An 18,996-nucleotide genomic window follows, 5' to 3' on the forward strand; every position below is an offset into this window, starting at 1 on the left:
AATCAATGATGAAATATGAAAAGGAGGAGAGCGAACTGGGCCGAATTGCCGCCCCTCAAATAGAACCGCCTGATACGTCGTTTCACTCCGGCCCTGATTATAAGTAAGTAATCTTATACTTTTGAAACTGTGGAAGGTATACTAGCAGCCTCCGTACAAAACACGAAATGTGAAGCATTTTGAAAACTGTTCATTTTAGGCACAAGACTACTCACTTGGGTATCCGATGGGCAGAAATAAATTAGGGGAATGCCATTTGAATGAATGGTCTTATTGATATTCGGCGATGAAACAAAAATTTGTATTATTCAACCAAATCAATTGTATCTCACTGAAATTAGGTTCTCTCCGAATTAATATGTACATTTGATTTAAGCTTTTCTATGAATTTAGGATGCTTTAAAATGAAGAGATCAAATCAAAAACCATTTCAAGAACTGTAGTTTGAATATTCGATACCTTATTTGTAGAAGAAAGATAAACCTTTACGTTTTTCAGGATTAAGATACTTTTTCTTATTCCTTCGAGCAGTAATATTTTCATGATAAAATGTGATTCACCAATATACAATCTCTGCTAGGGTTCATTGAAATAGAATAATTATCAATAACCCCTCGAGCAGATTCAAATGAGTATTTAAAGAAGCTAGATATCTTCGATGTTAAAGGTCGAATTTCTCAAATTGTTTATATTTCAAGACTCCTTGAAGGAGTGGCAAAACACAAATCCTTGATCTTTGCATCGATCGTGTTATGATGGAATGCAACTCTCAAGACAAAAATGTAATCGAAACAAATTCAACAAAAAACGAATTGTGGGCAAATAATTAAGTACACATATAAAAATGTAAGTATTTAAATATTGAGATTATGGATAAACGCCCACAAACGAAAATATGTTTTTAGGCGTTCAAAGTAGGAAGTTCAAAGTTTCATTGCAATCCGGTGTTTAAGAATCCTTTTAGGAAGTAACAAATTATTTATGAAAATAGAGCTATAGCTTCAAGTAGGGATTCACGGCTTGACTTGATTTTCAAGCTACTTGGCTTGACTTGACTTGGAAGGCTGGCGTTAGGGGTGAAACAGTGAAGCTACCGTTTCGACCCAGTTTGCTGGCTGTCTATTCATATTTTATCCTTGATTCATAAGGTTGTTTTGCTCCGCTAAGTTTTTCAACATTCCCTGCAATGAAAATCTCCAGACCGCCTTTACTAAACCACCTGTATAATAAATAACACATGGCAGCCCAACCAATATATAAGCAGAATTCCCTATTACCCTCATTATTGAAAGAGGGATTAATATCATTATGTATTTCACAAAGACGAAAAACAATACCACCTTTGCTTTCGAATCATTTGGAAGCCGATGTTTACAAATTCAACAAATGGAAAATTCCTACGATTTTGCATTTGAATCTACTCACTATTAAATACCTACCAAATGTTGTCAGCGGAATTTTTTTTGTTCTGATTTTTTGTGTTATTGAGTTAAATTTTTATGTTTACGATTAACATGATTATATGATAATGATATTTTTACCGTGATATTTTGTGTTTTTTTATGATTTCGTATAAATCGAGGTATAAATACGCTGAATTATTTTTGTGCTGTTTTGTTTTATTGAGACCTCTTCGATACATTATTCATAGAAGTTGGATTTTTTATATTCACGATATAGTATATGTATTTCGATAATTTTGAATTTTGTAAGTATATGTATTTGTTCTGGTTTGCTGTTTCATTTTATTCAAAATACATGAAAACTTGTAATATTATAGGTACCTATATTAGAACATTTCAATATTTTTCATTCACTAGAATTTTATTTTTTTACGCACGATTGTAAGATTCTTCATCGGTAGGAAGTTCTATATTATCATCGGAGCAGGAAAAAATAATAATGAATATTAAAAAAATTATAAATGAGTTAAAAAAATAATAAATAATAATATAAAAATAAAAAATAAAATAAAAATATGGAAACATACAGTGTCTTAGTACTGAGAAACCTCCAAGCACTATTTGATGACATAATCAGGCTTTTAGGTTTTGCTAGCTTAACGTTGAGCTGACAATTTGAGAGGAAAAAATGTTTCAATAGGATAATAAATTAGCCTAAAATTATGGCCAAAAATAAGTGATTCTGCTAGCTGCTTAATATCTCCCCTTATATCTTTGAATATTTCCAAAAGCAATGTATCGCTGGAAAAGATTCACGAGATAAAATGATCAAATACAGAATTCTTTGAATGTGACTGTTCGAGGTACTAGATACAAAATACTTTTCGAAATTGGATCCGAAATACTAGATATAAAATTAATGTTTTAATAAGATACGTAATCTTATTAAAACGTTTAGAACTAATCAAATCGGTTCATGCATGATTATCACTATTTTGACGTTATTTTGTGATTATTTCTTCCCTTAAAATTTAGTAATTAAACATATGGGCCTATAGACTCATATTACATTTTGTAGAAATGGGGAAAAACTACTAAAAAGTCACACTGGCAATCATAGGTATAACGAGAAGGGTTATTGGTTGATTAGAAGTAATAAAAAAATTGTGATTAACAACTTGAAAAAACATTTCTGCTTTTTCAAAGTGGGGGTAAACTCCCTGTCAAGTCTAGTTACGCCCTTGCTGAAGCTCGGGGGAACTCCCTTATTATATTTTGTCTAAGCGCGCATGAGCTTGCAGAAATATATGACGTGCGACTCGTGCTGAAGTAATATCAAGTAGTTTGATATCAAGTCAAGCAATAAATATCTCAAATCAAGTCAAGCCAAGTTCAAGAGTGTAATTTTTCACGAGCTTGATTTTCAAGTCAAGTAATTGGTTAAAATATCAAACTATTTGGCTTGATGAATCCCTACTAACTTACCAAGCGACCGTCAGAAATCTGAGAATTAAACACACCATCTTTGGTGAACTGAGCCTCGTCTATTTCCCTTACTCATAGCAAATACATTATATAATATAATAATATCAGCATATGCTCTATTTGTCAAATTGATCATTTTCATAATTCCAAAATTTTATAACAATATGGAACACAACCAATAAGTAATTTCCATCTCAAATTTCAGTTGTCAGCATGTTTTCAGAATAGAAAATTAGCACAAAAAATGTTTCAAGAAATTCATATTTTGTCTCTGAGCATATTTTTTTCTGCTTTTTATTGTTGTTCCACTGATGAATTATTTCATAAGACTGAAGGACCCTAGGTCGGTGACCATTTGTTTAACAATAAATAACAGTTACTACTACTATTTCATATATTAGCAAATTATTTTCATATACTAAATGTTCATTTTGTTTTAAAGAAGATTTTTCACTCTTTATAGTCATTCACGATTCTTACGAGATAATTTTTAAAATTTTGTCGAACTTCAAAAATTCCAAAAAAAAAATTTGATGTGACAGTTTTGACTGATACCGCGTATTGAAGCTGAATTAATGTACTTTTTAAAATATAAACAATGATTTTAAATTCGAAATACAAAGTGATATATTTTTCAACCTGAAAACTTTAAATAAGAAATAATGAGTCCGGTCCTGGAATATTGAAATTATTAATATCTCTCTGACTCGACCTGGGGATGTGTCAATTACATGCCAAGTTTAAATAAATTCTGCCGATAAGTTTGGTTCTGATGATGGTTTCATTATTTCCATGTATATGCAAACTCACCCTGTAGCTTTCCGAGGAAAGGCAGAAATCAATTTTTTGCAGTCAATCCGTAATCACCTAGTTCTACTGTACCTGTAATGAGAGTATATATAGTTACTCCCGGGACACCTTGTATATGTTTGTATTTTCTTATATTTTGTTTTCATTTTGATGAGAAGTGCTAGAATCCGTTTCTCCCAGAAAAGCTCTTAGCTACGGCCCTGTGTGCCTATGTTTATGGGACTACTTTTTTTCTTAAAATGATCCGAGGAATCGGTTATTTTTGTTTGTACCTCCAATTTAGGAGCACCTGTATATCAGAAGTCTTTCTCAGTTAGGAAATCGTTGGGTTACATACTATTTTGAAAACTCGTCAATGAAATGTAGATTATAAAAGATAGAGATAGAATTGAAGAATTTCATCTTGATGATGAATAAAATATTTTCACAATTCATATTACTACGATTATTTGTATGTCATTAAATTTTGTAAAAACAATTTGCCTTGTGAAATTTATATCTTAGAAAACAATTCAGCACATGCTTCTCTAGTTTATGCTCATTCTAGCTTTAAAACCAAAAAGGTCTGTATGAATTGGTAAATTCTGTGATAAAGGTGGAAATACCTAATTTCTGATTTTTTTTTTTCAATTTTTTTTTATGGTATATCATTTATGTATGTACCTAGATTTTGGAAACTGAAAAAGATATTGAATGTGAAAAAAAATTGCTCATTAGACATTTATGGAAACCAACCATTATTTTTGATGAAAATTTGCATATTGAGGTTTGAGACAATGATCTTTCTCACTAAAATATTTTCAGATCTCTACAACTTCCGGTTATATCGGAAATAGAGTACTAATTCCCTATTTCAAATGGCACACCCATTATACATATGAAAAAAACGTGGCGATGAGGATTCACTCCTTTTTTATATTTCGGCAGAAAAAGCTTTTTCCAATTTTTTCTTCTTTTTCGATTCTGCAAATACGTAATATTAAAACACTGTTTGCGGTTTGAACCAAAAATGTACAGATCATGAACTTGGACAACTCAAATTAATAAAAACTCAATATTTTCAAATTAGAACCTAAGAAGAATTGTAATGAATTATTCTTAATTGAAAATTGTGTTGGTTTATGGATTTCTTAACAATCCTAACGAAAATTAATTATAATTCATGAAATGTAAAATTCAGTTATCCAAACATCGGATTCCTCGATAACTCTTGAAGAATTATTATTCATTTTAGGTATAGGGTTTATTTCCGCAATTATCGTCAAAAAAGCTACCTAATGATGCAATAATATACTGGGTGTGCCATTTGAAATATGTAAGTAGAAAATATTTAAGGGAGTAAGATGATTGCCTCAAACACCAAACAGCAAATTTTCAGTCCAAAATTATGATTATTTTTCCTTGAACGTCTAATAGGCAAACCCGGTGAATCACCCTGTATATTCATTCAGCGTAAAATTTCACTTCGAATAGTTTTGAAGTAATTGAATTTCAAAATTTGTTATCTGACAAAATCCCTTCGTGAAAAATCAGCGTCGTGAAAGCATTCTTAAGTAGATAATTGAATTTTCACGATATATCGAAGTATCGGCTAACAGGATATTTACCACAGTTTCTTTCAACCGTTCCACTTCTTGGAGGTTGTATTTCAACGAACTTTTGCCCTATTGTTATATTTTATGGGTCAGTAGGATGAATGTTGTGTACGTTTCACAGCCTATGCAGGTATGCCGAAGAGATCTTGCACTAGGATCTCCTCGTCCGACTGATACGAAGTGAAAATTGATAAGAATGGCTTTTGCTCGATAATTTACTCAATAATTGAGTTCGGCTATTGCCTCGCAGACATAAACGCCGTAACTGTCGGAGCTCTACGGACAAACACGAGGTCAGGCATTTGAAGTGGGACTGGAACTTTGCACAAGAGATGAAAACTGAAAACTTCAACACAGTTGCTAATACAATCTGTACAAGAGTATGTGGCATGCCGAATCATATGTGTCCTAACATGTGACAGCCTTTTAGAGGGGTAAGCATTGACGGTTTTCGCTTTTCGACAGCCTTAAAGGTCTTCTCGTACGAAGGTCGATTGCACCTCTTCCTGTACCGTTATCACACACGATTGCTCCAATTCGCTCGGTTCTCTCACCGATTTCGTTCATTCTCGACAAGCACAACATTCCTACTTCACCATGCATTTCGGGGCTACGTTCATTCATCGAATTTTTTCGTTAATATCGCGCTCCTTTCGAACATGACCCACATCACCAATTTTTCGTTTAATCTCGCTTCAAATCGAATTTTTAAAAACAAATCCTTCATCTCTATTTCAGGAGAGTGAACAACAAGATTGAAATGAATAATAAAGTGGACGAAACTTGGGCCGAAAACTTTGTTACTGTCGTTTCGGTGGGTAACAAAAATGATACAGCCACTGCGGAGGACACTAAGGATAAGGAGTTTGTGACAGTCTTAAGGATCGGTGAAGAAAATGTGGATGTCGACTATATCACCGAAGAAGTGCTTGTGTACCGTCTACCAGGCGAAAGACTGGGATTCGGCTTGAAATTCGAGGGTGGCACTAAAGCTACCGAATACGTCAAAAAACTGTTCATCCAGTCGTGTGCACCTGACAGCCCCGCGTCTAAAGTGATAGGTTCTTGGGGACATTTGACTGAAGGTGACGAAGTGTTGGTGATAGACTCGCGACCAGTGACATCTATGACTCGTATGGATTGTGTCAAGTGCCTGAAGGACTCTAGCGTCGTGATCAAGTTGCTTGTGCGCCACCAAAGGGAAGAAACGAAATATAAACCCGATGAAGGTTTGCCCCTAGTTGTGAGTGCTGAAAAGAAGAAACCACCAGCTTTACCACCGACTCCACCACCTGTACCACCAAGGAAAGTGCCGAGGAAGCATTTGAGGGTCAATTTGACAGCTAGGGATGCTGATATCTTGCCGCATTCGCGTTTGAAAAACTTCGAAGGTAGTAATATTGTTAAGGCGAATTCTCCAGAGGTCAGAACCAGGAAACTAATCGATTCGGGTCCTCCTGAAGCTGAATGTTACGTTGATTTGTTTTCCCAGGAGTCAATACACAGTTTGAGCGAATCTGACGATACTGCCAGTACGATATCAACAGTTATAGACAGAAATGCTAACAGCCTCCCATCAACACCAAAATCTATTCAAAAACATCTCGATATCGCCAATTTTCCAGATGATGAAGAACTATTCAACATTAACTCCACCAACACAGAAGAAAAATTCGAATTTACAACCCCTGATCAACAAGACGCTGGTGATGTTGAGGATAAAGTTGAAATACAAGCTGATTCAACCGACGAAGTTGATGGTGATTCGAATTCTTTCGATTCCATCGAAGATTTGAAAAGGGATTTGCTTTTCCAGGCTCACGATGAAAACATGAACATATTCAGTTTGCCAAGATTAGTTGACTTCGTCCCGAAAAGTTTTAATGATATCGATCACAAGAGGATGATGAATTTATTCTTATCTTTCGAGAGAGGTGAACATTTGGACTTCAAATTCACAATACCTGAAGATGCATTGACGAGGACGTCTTTCAATGACGATATGGATATTTTCCCAAAATGGAGCATACCCCCACAATTATCTACCATAGGAGAGGTCGAAGAAGAGGAAAATCTGCCAACTAGGTAAAATGAATTCACGATTGTTGAAGGTTTTTCCCTGAAAATATTTATCTCAGATTTATAGCCCCCAACCCTATTGTCCTTGTTCAATGCGAGGGTGAGAATGAAACAGAAAAGGATGATCTAAAGAATGCTGATGCTGAACCAGAAATCGAAAATCGTGAGTATGTTTTGGTTGAAATTACAAACTTCATTTGCATGAATATTTATTATTTTCTTCATTTTATCTGATAATTTAGAAATAAGCATTATCTAGCGGGGTTTGACCTTAGTTTCAAATCAAATATTCGAATCTTGAATACCAATATTAGAAGTACTCTGCAGAGAAAAATAATATATTACTTTAAAACAATTTCTCGTCGTATTATTACTGAAAAATTTTTTGAATTCAGTACTTGCATGAAATTATTCGAAAAACACTGAAACTATTATTGATTTAGAACTTTTCCCCAAAAAAGTCATGATTTTATGTTGTATAGCCTTCCGAAATTTAATTTAAATGAGTATTTTGAAATCAATCCACTGATTATAACGAAGAATAGAGCTATGAGAAATAAATCTATAGACAACCTAATTTACTTTTTCTTTAAATTTGATCTGAATCATGAAGTGTCAACATTTCAAAGGGGATTTTTTCCTCGGACTCGGAAATAATAATATTAATATAACAAATTAGAACGTCTAGGTGATCAACTAACTGTTCTTGAATAGTTCGATATCGAATTCCTCTATATGATTGGATAGATTCTGTTGTAGGTCTAATTTAATCTGTTACAGAAATTAGTTGGTTATTCTAGGTTGAATTCCGTGAAAGTCTATAATATCTAAGTCAAATCAATCGTTTCAATGATGGACGATCTTGTGTTCAGTTAACATAACTGATCATAAATGTTTTATATCAGATACTTGTTTGAAAGAATTCAAATTATTAGGGAATGTATTTAATAATTTTTGGGCTTTTAATGAAGTTTAATAATGAAGATTGATGTTTATCTATGAAACGTTGTAAAACCGAATACTTTCATGTCAAAAAGGTATCGGTTATCAATGGGAAAACAAGTACTTATTGTTCAAGCAAATTAATTGTACATAATTTCAGGAATCCAATTCCTTGTTATTAATTCTCTAATCAACTAACTGATAATTTGAGTTTTGAAAAGAGGAAAAATCCACCGGCGTCATATCAGAAGCATACGATAATTTTCCGATAAACTAGGTTGAATTTCGTTATCATGATGCAAAATCCACGAATTTTCTTACCACAATTCTGGTCTTTTTCAACGTGTGATATAATTCTTTCAGTTAGGTATTTTTCTAACTGAAATGCAAACTTTTATAGCAGAAGGGACATTTTTCTATAAATCTGTTACATTTTCATTATTCCATTATACGAAATTTCATTAACAACGTAAAATATTTGACTTAGATCTTATTTGTTCAATATTTTAATACATACGCAAAATCGCAAAACACTATGAACTAACTGTACTACTACTAAATACTCTAGAAAAACAAACTCCGCATGAGTATGTAGGACAGTTGTACCATCTTAACGACACAGAGAATTTCGACAATATCTTCAAGCTTGCATTTAAGTTCCGTCCCTATTGACAGAATCTATAAATATTACCGAAGTAGCATGTAGGAATTAAAAATTTCAAAAGAAAATTTTTCCAATGAACAGAAAAATGAAGTTTTTTCTGTTCCATAAAAAAATTGAGAAAAAACAATTAGTTTGAATAGAAGTAAAACAATCGTATTTAACGAAAGAGTGGAGCAGAATTCAGATTGTTTCTTGATTTTGCTTTCCTTTCTTTTAAATTTTTCAAAAGATCAATATACACGTATAAAATTTCGCAATATGTGCTGTTGTCGCCTAACGTAATATCAACCCAATTTTTTTTACTGTAATGGTCATTACCATGTTATTTCTAGTTCCGGTCATTTGTACAGATGCATGCAATCTATTCGAATCCATTCGCATATACCTTCACGCTTTGATAATTCCAGGTTTATTGGCTTCTCTGATTTCATCTGATTATAATTCTGATTACTTGGTAGTATTTCAGAAAGAGTTTCATTTTACCGAATGGGTGCAATAATGTTTTTCAATCTGTTGACAAAATGTTTTGAATTGTAGTTGAAATATATTCATGAATAAGGAACTGTTTTTGAAAATATACAACAATAGGTATAAATAACTTCCTGTACATCATAAAGAACTATTATGCTCTAACGTTCAAATAAGCATATACAATTTTTCAATATCATACTTGAAAAGTCGAATTTCAATTTCAAAAAACGAAAACTCAGATGGTGAATATTCATGTATATTATTGGTTTGGTATATGGATATTTCAAAAAATTCAGAAGAAAGATATTTTCAACTTTTTTGTAAATCATACTTTCATTTCATAATTATTTCATCATTATAAATATTTATGATTCGTAGAAAATAAATATGTATAGGAATACCCCAACGTTCCAGTTATAGAGTAGGCAACACACCTTATCGAGTACAAGAATGATGGGTAGCCTATATGCGCTGGCGCTAGTATAATAAATATGTATTTTTCTATCAGAAATATCAAGTTAAAAATCGCAATTAATGAATACGGTGAAATTCAAAGATTTAATTAAAGTGTTCTTCATAATACCAAGTGAAAAGTTGTGAAACAACTGACCTTATCCTTTTTTGGTAAATTAACGACTACCAGGAATTCATGTTTTATGACGTTGCGATGAATTCAAACCAATTCCAATTGCCAATCGCTAAATCTTTTAAGGCTTTGAACGCAAATGAATTGTACAACCGATATGGTCATGGTGGATATTTCAATGGAGACTTCTAGAGATAGTATTGTCTTTTGTTTGTGCTACGTTACTGACCTTTCTGAATCCGGTTCTGCACCGAGTGATCGACAAGCTAACTTTTGCTAGCTAGCTGTCCTTGACTTAACGTCCAGTGACCTGTTCGCTGATCTTCATCTGTATCCTAGCTTGGTTCTTGTTCCATTGGTACAGTTTGAGAGCCAAATGAAAATCTAAAACCTTTTGCATTCTGTTCCTTTATTTTGAGCCTTCATTCATCGAAAATGCGAGCCGTCAACAAAAGATTTGCGAAACTGTGCGAATGAACTTCTTGAATTTCACAGGATATTCAACTTGTGATGATCTCTTCCTTATTTACTATTGTTTTCGAATATGTTTCTGTTTAATCAATATCAATTCTTAATTCGTATTATATTTATCTCTTCAAACCGTTGTTGATATTTTGGTACCTATTGATTTCTGGTATCGTTTTATATGATCTATCTGAGCTAGACAAAATACGAAGGAACTATTTTCATCGTAGATTCAGTACCCATAAAAATTTTTATCGATATCGTATCTGCCAAAGTTTGAAGTCGAATATTATCTGTTCTTTATTTCCGCTGATTTTATGTTTGGACTTTTATTGATTTTCTGATTCATCTCAGATATACACTCAAGTGCAATTTAGCAACTACGTGACTCAATTGTTGAAATGAAGGTGAATTTCGATAATGCAACTTTTCCATGAATCTACTGATCCTATTTATTTAGTCACCAATAAATCAAATTTTAGAATTTAGGGAAATAATCTCAATCTTTCTGAAATTTCCACAGTTTCACTACAGGGTGTAGATGTGACAATTCAATAATATTGTTGATACAGAAAAATATTTGAAAAAATTCCGAAAAATGTATTCAGGATTGATAAAATTAGAGATAGTCTTTTTTTATAATTCATTGACTCGCTCGAAGTTCATCTCAATTAATATTGAATAAGGTTAATCTCATTTCCACATATTTACTGAATTAATTTATTACAATTGTTTCGCTAATATGGTAGCTCGTAGAAACGTTACATTTTGAATACAGTTATTCAAAATGCAACTTATCAGGCGAAGCTACTGTGTTAGCCAAACAATTGTTATATATTCAATGAATAGAAATCAGAACAACCTCATTCAATATTATTTTTTTTGCCATCAGAAGGTCTATTTTAGACATAATGAAAAATACCAATCAACAACAGCTGCTTTACTAAACTTTAATGTAAATAAATATTAGTTGGTTAATTGCTATATTGTATGACTGATTTTCAGTTAATTACCAAAAATCAACCTATAGAATCGCTTTGTAGAAAAAATCCTAACCCTTTTTGAAATTTTCAGTTTTAGGTTTCAATTTTAAAATTTCTTGTTTTGTATGTAGGGTATTACAAATTTAAGTCTTCGTTTTTTATTCCATAGAATTATTGTTTATATTTTTTTTTCATTAAATGATTTATTATTCGATTCTATGAAATATACGTTGAGGATACATATATATTTTCTGAAACTAAAAAAAATATCCATGATATTAAATGAAAAAATCAGTGTTTATATTGTATGCATTTTGAATCCGTAAAAATCAAAATGAAAAAAGTTTTTAACTTTTAATAGTTTAATAGATTTTGTATTAGAATGTCAACGCTCATTATGATCACTGAGTTCTAATTATTTTAGAGTTTTAAATGTTTGATTCACAAAAGCCCTTCGTATTCCAACTTGATGCAAATGAAATAGAAAGGTTTACGTCAAGGATGAAGGATTTTTCAATTTCAGGTAATAATCAGAAAAGCCTGTACAAAAATATTATCTTAAAAAACGGATGATGTTCAATGTTTATGTTTACAAACATTATCTTTTTCTGCGTAAACGTAAAAGGATTAAGGATGTTTTCAATCTTAATCCTCGAAAATGATTTTATCTCAAACAATGAATAACGTTTCACTAATTCATTATAATCTATCCTGTAATACCACTTGGACTATCGATAAAACATAAATAAATTGAAATTTGACTGGATCTACCTGACTAGATCGATATCAATGATTATTTTCATATTTGCAAAATTGAATCAGGACTAGATTGAATTGATACAAACAAATCGTCAATGCATTTGGTTACAATGAATATTGAATCAATTTTTATTATTCTGCGAGATTATACTGAGAGCAAGTTTGCCATTATCCATTTAACTTTAGTATGATACTGCTTGCCGTTCGATCAAGTGGTCTCCACGCTAAGCAACTCTTCGCGGTGCAAGTTGAGAAATTGTTACATAAATGAAGTGAATTCTGCGTTTATTCTACCATCCACGTTTTTCCGTTCATGCAGAAACTCTGGTAAGAAAAACATATGCACTTGATCTAGTACTTGGCTTTTCATCAAACTTATTTGAGATACTTGATGGCAGTATTGAAAATTTCGATTTTTTCAATGATAGCTTACTAATTTTCGCAGAATTAAAACTCATCGAAGAGGTTTTTCCTGATTTCAAAACGAGTTTATTCGATTTTTAAATGTCGAATGAATCATATGCATTTGCAATTCTCGAAAGGTTGACTTCTCCTTGTGTCACATGAAAACATCATCTGTTTACATTTGGAAATGCATTTTCAGGAATTCTTGCAATAGTTATGAGAAAAATCGGAATGACCCTCTTTTCGGAAAAACCTATCTGAATTCTGAACGAAAAATTGTTAGAATCGATAGATTAAATCCAGTTGTCGATCATATTCTTGAAAATATTTTGAATATTTCGAAGAAAATAGTTAAACGAAACAAATCAAAATTCATTTTTTGTATTCCCAAGTCTGGAAAAAGGCCATGGCTCTCACCTTTATAGAATTCTTTCGTATTGAGTTCTACCCTACAAACAAAGGCTCTAGAAGTAATATCCTCCGTTTAAGTATTTTTCGCAATGGATTTCGTCAGAAATGGCTTGAGACATATTATATGAGTTATTTATAGAATAAGGAAAACTAGATGTCGTAAAATTAATAAACCTTCTTTTAATCACTCCACACTCACTCACACTCAAGAAACAGTTTGGTTCAATATATCTGCAATGTAGGATGAAAGTCCTAGAAATTACCTAGGTGAATCCAATTTTTTTCTATTTTTTAGAAATAATGGAACCTCCCCCCAGTGACCGTAGACAGCCACCCGATGGACATGAGTTTCCAGATTTCGAAGAGAGTTTCCAAAATCGATCGAATGACACCCTGCTCCAAAGGCTCAAGACGAAGTACAGTCAAGTTCAGGAATACCCCTCCGAGTCAATCCAAAAATCTCCGTTTGAAGTGCATCCTGGTGAATCTTTCGGTTTGAATAAAATGACGAGTATATCAAATACCGATTTGAGTACCAGATCGACGAGTCAAGATCAAGATACTTCCGAAAATAGCAACAAGACAACTGACAATTCTTCTGGTTTTTCTTTCTACACTAGATCTCAGAGCCTATGTGATATATCTATGGGAAGTAGACAGAATGATCCCCTTCAAAACTTGGTGGAGCAACGGAGAAAAAATTTGTCCAAGTTGAAAGGTTTGGTTATACCAGATTCGATTTCAGAATGTGATTTATCTTCAACCATCAACTTGCCTGAAATTAAAAGTAGTACTTCTGTTTCAATAGAAGATTTCAATTCGTTAGACTGTTCAGAAGTTCCAAATGAAACCACCCAGGTGAGTAGTGTTAATAGTACCACATTAACTCCTATTGCACCAGCATGGGCTGCAACAGTCAACTTCCCAAAATATTCACCTGCCTTCAAACGAAAAGACTTACAATTATATCCATCTAGTACTAAGATGGATCCAGAAACATGCCATTCTAAAATGTACACACCCTTGGAATTGAAAAAACCTCAACCAGATAATTTCAGTATCATGAAATCAGTTGATAGTTCACCTACCAGGTCTGAAAATAGTTTCAACGTAATTCAGAAAAACACCATATCAAAGACAAAACCGAGACCTTTCAGATCTTTCTCTATGGAGACGAATTTCCTCAGCAAAAGGGAAAATATCACAGATGACGAAAGCGACAATGATTCAGCCTTAAGTTCCAGCCAATCTAGTTTCGTGACAACCTCACCATCACCTACAACATCTGTTGAAAATTACGTTAACACATTGAAAACTGATTTATCTGAATACAGTACTTCAGATGGGCGTCATATCAAGTCTTCGAGTGTTGAAGCTTTGAATAGAAAGAATATATTAGCTTCTGCTAAATGTCGTAGTGGAAAAGATTTCAAAATTGGATCTCCCGTTGTGAATAGGAAATTGGAAGTTCCAGATGATAAGACTGAAAATGTGAGCAAACTCACAAACGTAAATAATATTGAAAAAGTTGAAACGCATGTTGTTATCGAGGAAAAAGTGAAAAAACCACTGACCAGAGTTCTGGAAACTCAGAAAATAGCTGTGAAAGAAACGAATCGAGGTAAGTTCATAGTGAATATTTCCCTCTATTCATATCTATAAACTTTTTACATTTCTCCAAAAGTTCCTAATTTGTCATCAAAACTGAAGATTGTTCCACCGAGGACAAACTTGAGAAATTGGGATCTCCAAACCTCTACAAGATCATCTTTAACATCATCAAAGGATAACACCTCTTCATTCCGAAATGCCTTGAAACCAGTTCCTATAGTGTCCAGAAGAGAAGAAAGAATATCGAAATTTAGCAGTACCAAGTCCCTTAGCGTCACAGATCTTAGGAAAAACTTCGAAGAAATTGCGAAAACTGTTGCAGAGGTACCAAAGTACTCGACCAAAAAGTTGGACTTATTTCCTAAAGTAGCGAAATCAGTTCCTAGTTCTCCAGATGCACAATCGGATAAGAATGTCGTCCCAAAAATAAAGGTAAGATTACCTTGCCTAAGAGCTAGATACATAGATTTTTTTATACGTGATCAAGTTTCAGGATTATTTATATTGAGAGTGAATTTCACTCAAATTAGTTTTTGAAAAATATGCTTATGGCTGACCTAGCAAATTTGTATTTGATATAGTATTGTTATCAACTTGTTCTTCTTTGAGTTTGCATTAAAACAATATATGTAATGAAAAATATAAAACACTATTCTTTGGTTTAAAAGAAAAATTTCTAATCTTCAGGAATGATTTATTTTTTATTTGGTCTCAAACCAACCAATATTTTTGGTACTAAATTATTTGATCTGATTTGTGTCGAGAATTCTTCATAGGTTGTAATGAAGGTTCAAATACCAATGCAACTTGCCGAATGTCTGATAGAAGTATTCTGAATATGTTTGTAGCAAATATCATCTGTAGGAAATGAATCAGTTAGTAAGGTTGAAGAAACTCGTAAAAAAACCTGCAAGGTAATCCTGAAGCCAAATGTCGTTGGAGAAAATATTGGTATCACAATAACTGGTGGAACTGATGAAAATAAGGATATCATAGTTCATCGAATAAGATATGGAAGTGTTGCCTATCAAGATGGAACTCTGACGAAAGGTGATCATATTGTTTCAATCAATGGAAAGGACACCAAAGGACTAAGTTACACAGATGCTGTACAACTACTGAAGGTACGCATGAGTTAATTTTTCAATTAGATAAGGTACCATAACTTTTTGACTATAAGAGTACAAGACCTAATTCCAATTTTTTTTCTGCCTTAGGCTGTTGTTGAAACCTTCGTGATAGAAATAGCTGTGAAGGACGAAGTACCAAAAGACGTAAAAATGTTGAAAAGAAGATCTATTTCCCTCGACAATACTTTAGATACAGGTACTGTAGCTGTCTCTTTTACGATTCGAATTTAAAGTCTACATTTTCATCATTTTTTGCTTCAGAAAGGGCTGCTCAGATTATCGTTATGTCCAAAAAGCCTAATCATGAGATAATCCTGCAGAAAGATCAGAATGGTTTAGGATTCAGCGTAGAAGGAGGAAAGGATTCGCCACAAGGAGATGTACCAATTACTGTGAAGAAAATCTTCCAAGGTTGAAACAGTTTATTTTTTTATTTTGAGCGCTCATTCCCCGAAAACGGTGGTATATAATTTTGCATGATGTCTGTATTCGTCAAAACTCTCAAATCTTGAGAGGAATCTCGTCGTCAGAACCAGAAAAAATTCACAACCGATCCGACCAAGTCTGAAAGTTGCATGTAACAGGCCAATTGAAAAGTCAGACTCCGGAAACTCTTCATCAAGCCAAGATTTTGCTTCAACTGTATTTTTTCCCTTCAAAAAGCAATATTTTATCAGCAAACGAAATTCCTTTTTTCCATCTTTTTTCAAATAACAAAAGTAGCTACACTCACAACACAATATCTCACAAACTAATGGTCGGACTGCTGTAAAATTTCGACACTTATCGTTTGAAGGTTGGTACCAACTAAAAATCATATGGATTTAATACTAGCATGGCCATCTGTGCATCAGACCGGGGACTTCTCAATTGGCCTAATAGATTTACAATAACAATTTCAACCTTTATTTGAAATTTCATGTCACTTTAACAAAAGAAAATTCGAATAAAATATGGAAAAAAATTTTGCCGATATTTCCTTAAACAAGAGATCTCACTTCGACTGTTAAAATTCAGTTTGTATATGTAAAATTATCACTCGAATGGTCATTTCGAAATTTCAGAGGATCATATCATGAAAACCCTGAATCTATATACACTAACCGACAACAATGACATTGTAATAAATCACATCATATATGCCTTTAAGCTGTTCTGTGGTAAGCGAGGGAACATTTGGCGCACAAATGAAGTAGCGCTCAAAAGCTCCTAATGTCAAGTCCATTCTTCTCTCGAATTTCATAATTACATGATTATAACAAATATAATTCTTCTGAATTTCAGGTGGAGTTGCCGATAAAGATGGTAGGTTGAAAGATGGAGATGAAATCTTGTCGATAAATGGAATAGATTTCTCAAATCTATCTCGAATCCAAGCATGGACCATTATGAAGAAAGTTGATGTAGGAACTACAAAGATTATGATATATCGAAAATGAAACTTTTTGTTGCCATCTGTGTGTCGTTTCGCCTAATTTAATATTGTTGTTTCATATGAAATGTTGACTTATTAACAAATATAGAACGTACTGATATGCCCCTTCTAATCTTCATGAAATATCTCAGACTAATTATTTGAAAAAAATCAAGAGTTTTTAAATTCCAGTCTCAGCAGATAAAGCGTAGTCGTACTTAAGCTGTCTCAGCAGATAAATATGCGAAGTTAAGTTAACTTTACCATGTTATATCATTGTATATTACAGATGATCTGGACTAGAAAATTAAAAAGAATCAAACTGTTGAATGATGATGAGAATTGCCAATCAATTTCTTTGCATGTCACCCATACGCCATTTATTCTAATGGTCTTTAGAATTGTGATAAAAATAAGTAATTTCCTTTTTATGCTCAGAATGGATCCTACGGAAACCTAATGATAAGATTAGACTCGAACGGTTCATTTTTTGAGAAAAATTGAGACGTCCATTGGTAAACGGCCATAAAAAATGTTTGCTATCACATTGCAAGTAACAAAATTTGAGATACCTAATGAGTTGAAGGAAAAGTCTATGAAAAACTTATTCAGTTGTTGGATTTTATGAGATTATACCTAATAAAAAAATGTCCAAACTGAATATTTATATTCAATTGGTTTACTACCTAAACAACTCGAAATTTTATTTATTTTATTTTTTATATAATATAAATTATAGAAAAATTTTTCTAAGCAGAAGCTATAGTTCTGGATGTTTCTATTGCTTCGAAGCTTTTTCCGAGAAGCATAATTGTATATTTTTTATGATCGAGCAATCCCAGCATCCGTCGACAACATCGTTGGCTTTAGAGGAAGTATTTTTGTAGGACGCGTTCAACCACTAAATACTACTAAAGGGTTTTTCTTAGGGCTATAGAACTTTAAATTGCAATAAAACAACGATGGATTATTCGATTGACATGAATTTTATTTATCCGCAAGATAATCTTGTGGCATTACATTTTAAATATGATTTCTGGCATATGACCGCCACGGCTGGTTCGGATGTAGTCCAATCTGGACGTCCAATTTTCGATGACTTTTTCCAACATTTGTGGCCGTATATCGGCAATAACACGGCGAATGTTGTCTTCCAAATGGTCAAGGGTTTGTGGCTTATCCGCATAGACCAATGACTTCACATAGCCCCACAGAAAGTAGTCTAGCGGTGTTAAATCACAAGATCTTGGAGGCCAATTCACATGTCCAAAACGTGAAATTAGGCGGTCACCAAACGTGTCTTTCAATAAATGGATTGTGGCACGAGCTGTGTGACATGTTGCGTCGTCTTGTTGGAACCACAGCTCCTGGACATCATGGTTATTCAATTCAGGAATGAAAGAGTTAGTAATCATGGCTCTATACCGATCACCATTGACTGTAACGTTCTGGCCATCATCGTTTTTGAAGAAGTACGGACCAATGATTCACCAGCCCATAAAGTGCACCAAACAGTCAGTTTTTCTGGATGTAACGGTGTTTCGACACACACTTGAGGATTAGCTTCACTCCAAATGCGGCTGTTTTGTTTGTTGACGTAGCCATTCAACCAGAAGTGCGCTTCATCGCTAAACAAAATAGTGCGCGATACGTATTCCGCGCAGAACTATTATTTTCGAAATGAATTTGCACTATTTGCAAGCGTTGTTCAGGCGTGAGTCTATTCATGATGAATTGCCAAACCAAACTGAGAATAAATCACAGTTTTTAAATCGGTCGCCAT

The 18,996-nt window shown here is 33.2% G+C and overlaps 1 protein-coding gene across 2 annotated transcripts; it reads left to right on the plus strand.

Moving 5' to 3' along the window:
• LOC123686121 lies at window positions 1–17,334 on the plus strand. Of its 2 annotated transcripts, none has more exons than XM_045626103.1 (9): window positions 1–103; window positions 6,032–7,378; window positions 7,432–7,535; window positions 13,354–14,679; window positions 14,743–15,101; window positions 15,518–15,793; window positions 15,887–15,995; window positions 16,061–16,210; window positions 17,084–17,334. In XM_045626103.1, the coding sequence occupies exons 1-9, from the start codon at window positions 6–8 to the stop codon at window positions 17,236–17,238; spliced, it is 3,924 nt and encodes a 1,307-aa protein (XP_045482059.1). In that variant the 5' UTR covers window positions 1–5; the 3' UTR covers window positions 17,239–17,334. The 2 variants fall into 2 exon arrangements, with proteins under 2 accessions (XP_045482059.1, XP_045482060.1); XM_045626104.1 differs by lacking the exon at window positions 1–103 and adding an exon at window positions 5,532–5,727.
• The last annotated feature ends 1,662 nt before the right edge of the window (window positions 17,335–18,996 follow it).

The sequence above is a fragment of the Harmonia axyridis genome, chromosome X, assembly GCF_914767665.1.
Source record: "Harmonia axyridis chromosome X, icHarAxyr1.1, whole genome shotgun sequence".
In the NCBI taxonomy this organism is placed as follows: domain Eukaryota; kingdom Metazoa; phylum Arthropoda; class Insecta; order Coleoptera; family Coccinellidae; genus Harmonia; species Harmonia axyridis.

What these genes read in the sequence shown, in the direction of transcription:
- LOC123686121 (XM_045626103.1), top strand. Translation starts at nt 6, where the DNA reads ATGATGAAATATGAAAAGGAGGAGAGCGAACTGGGCCGAATTGCCGCC. An exon ending in TGAACCAGAAATCGAAAATC is followed by an intron (nt 7,536 to 13,353) that starts GTGAGTATGTTT and finishes TCTATTTTTTAG; the next exon opens with AAATAATGGAACCTCCCCCC. An exon ending in ATGTCGTCCCAAAAATAAAG is followed by an intron (nt 15,102 to 15,517) that starts GTAAGATTACCT and finishes ATATGTTTGTAG; the next exon opens with CAAATATCATCTGTAGGAAA.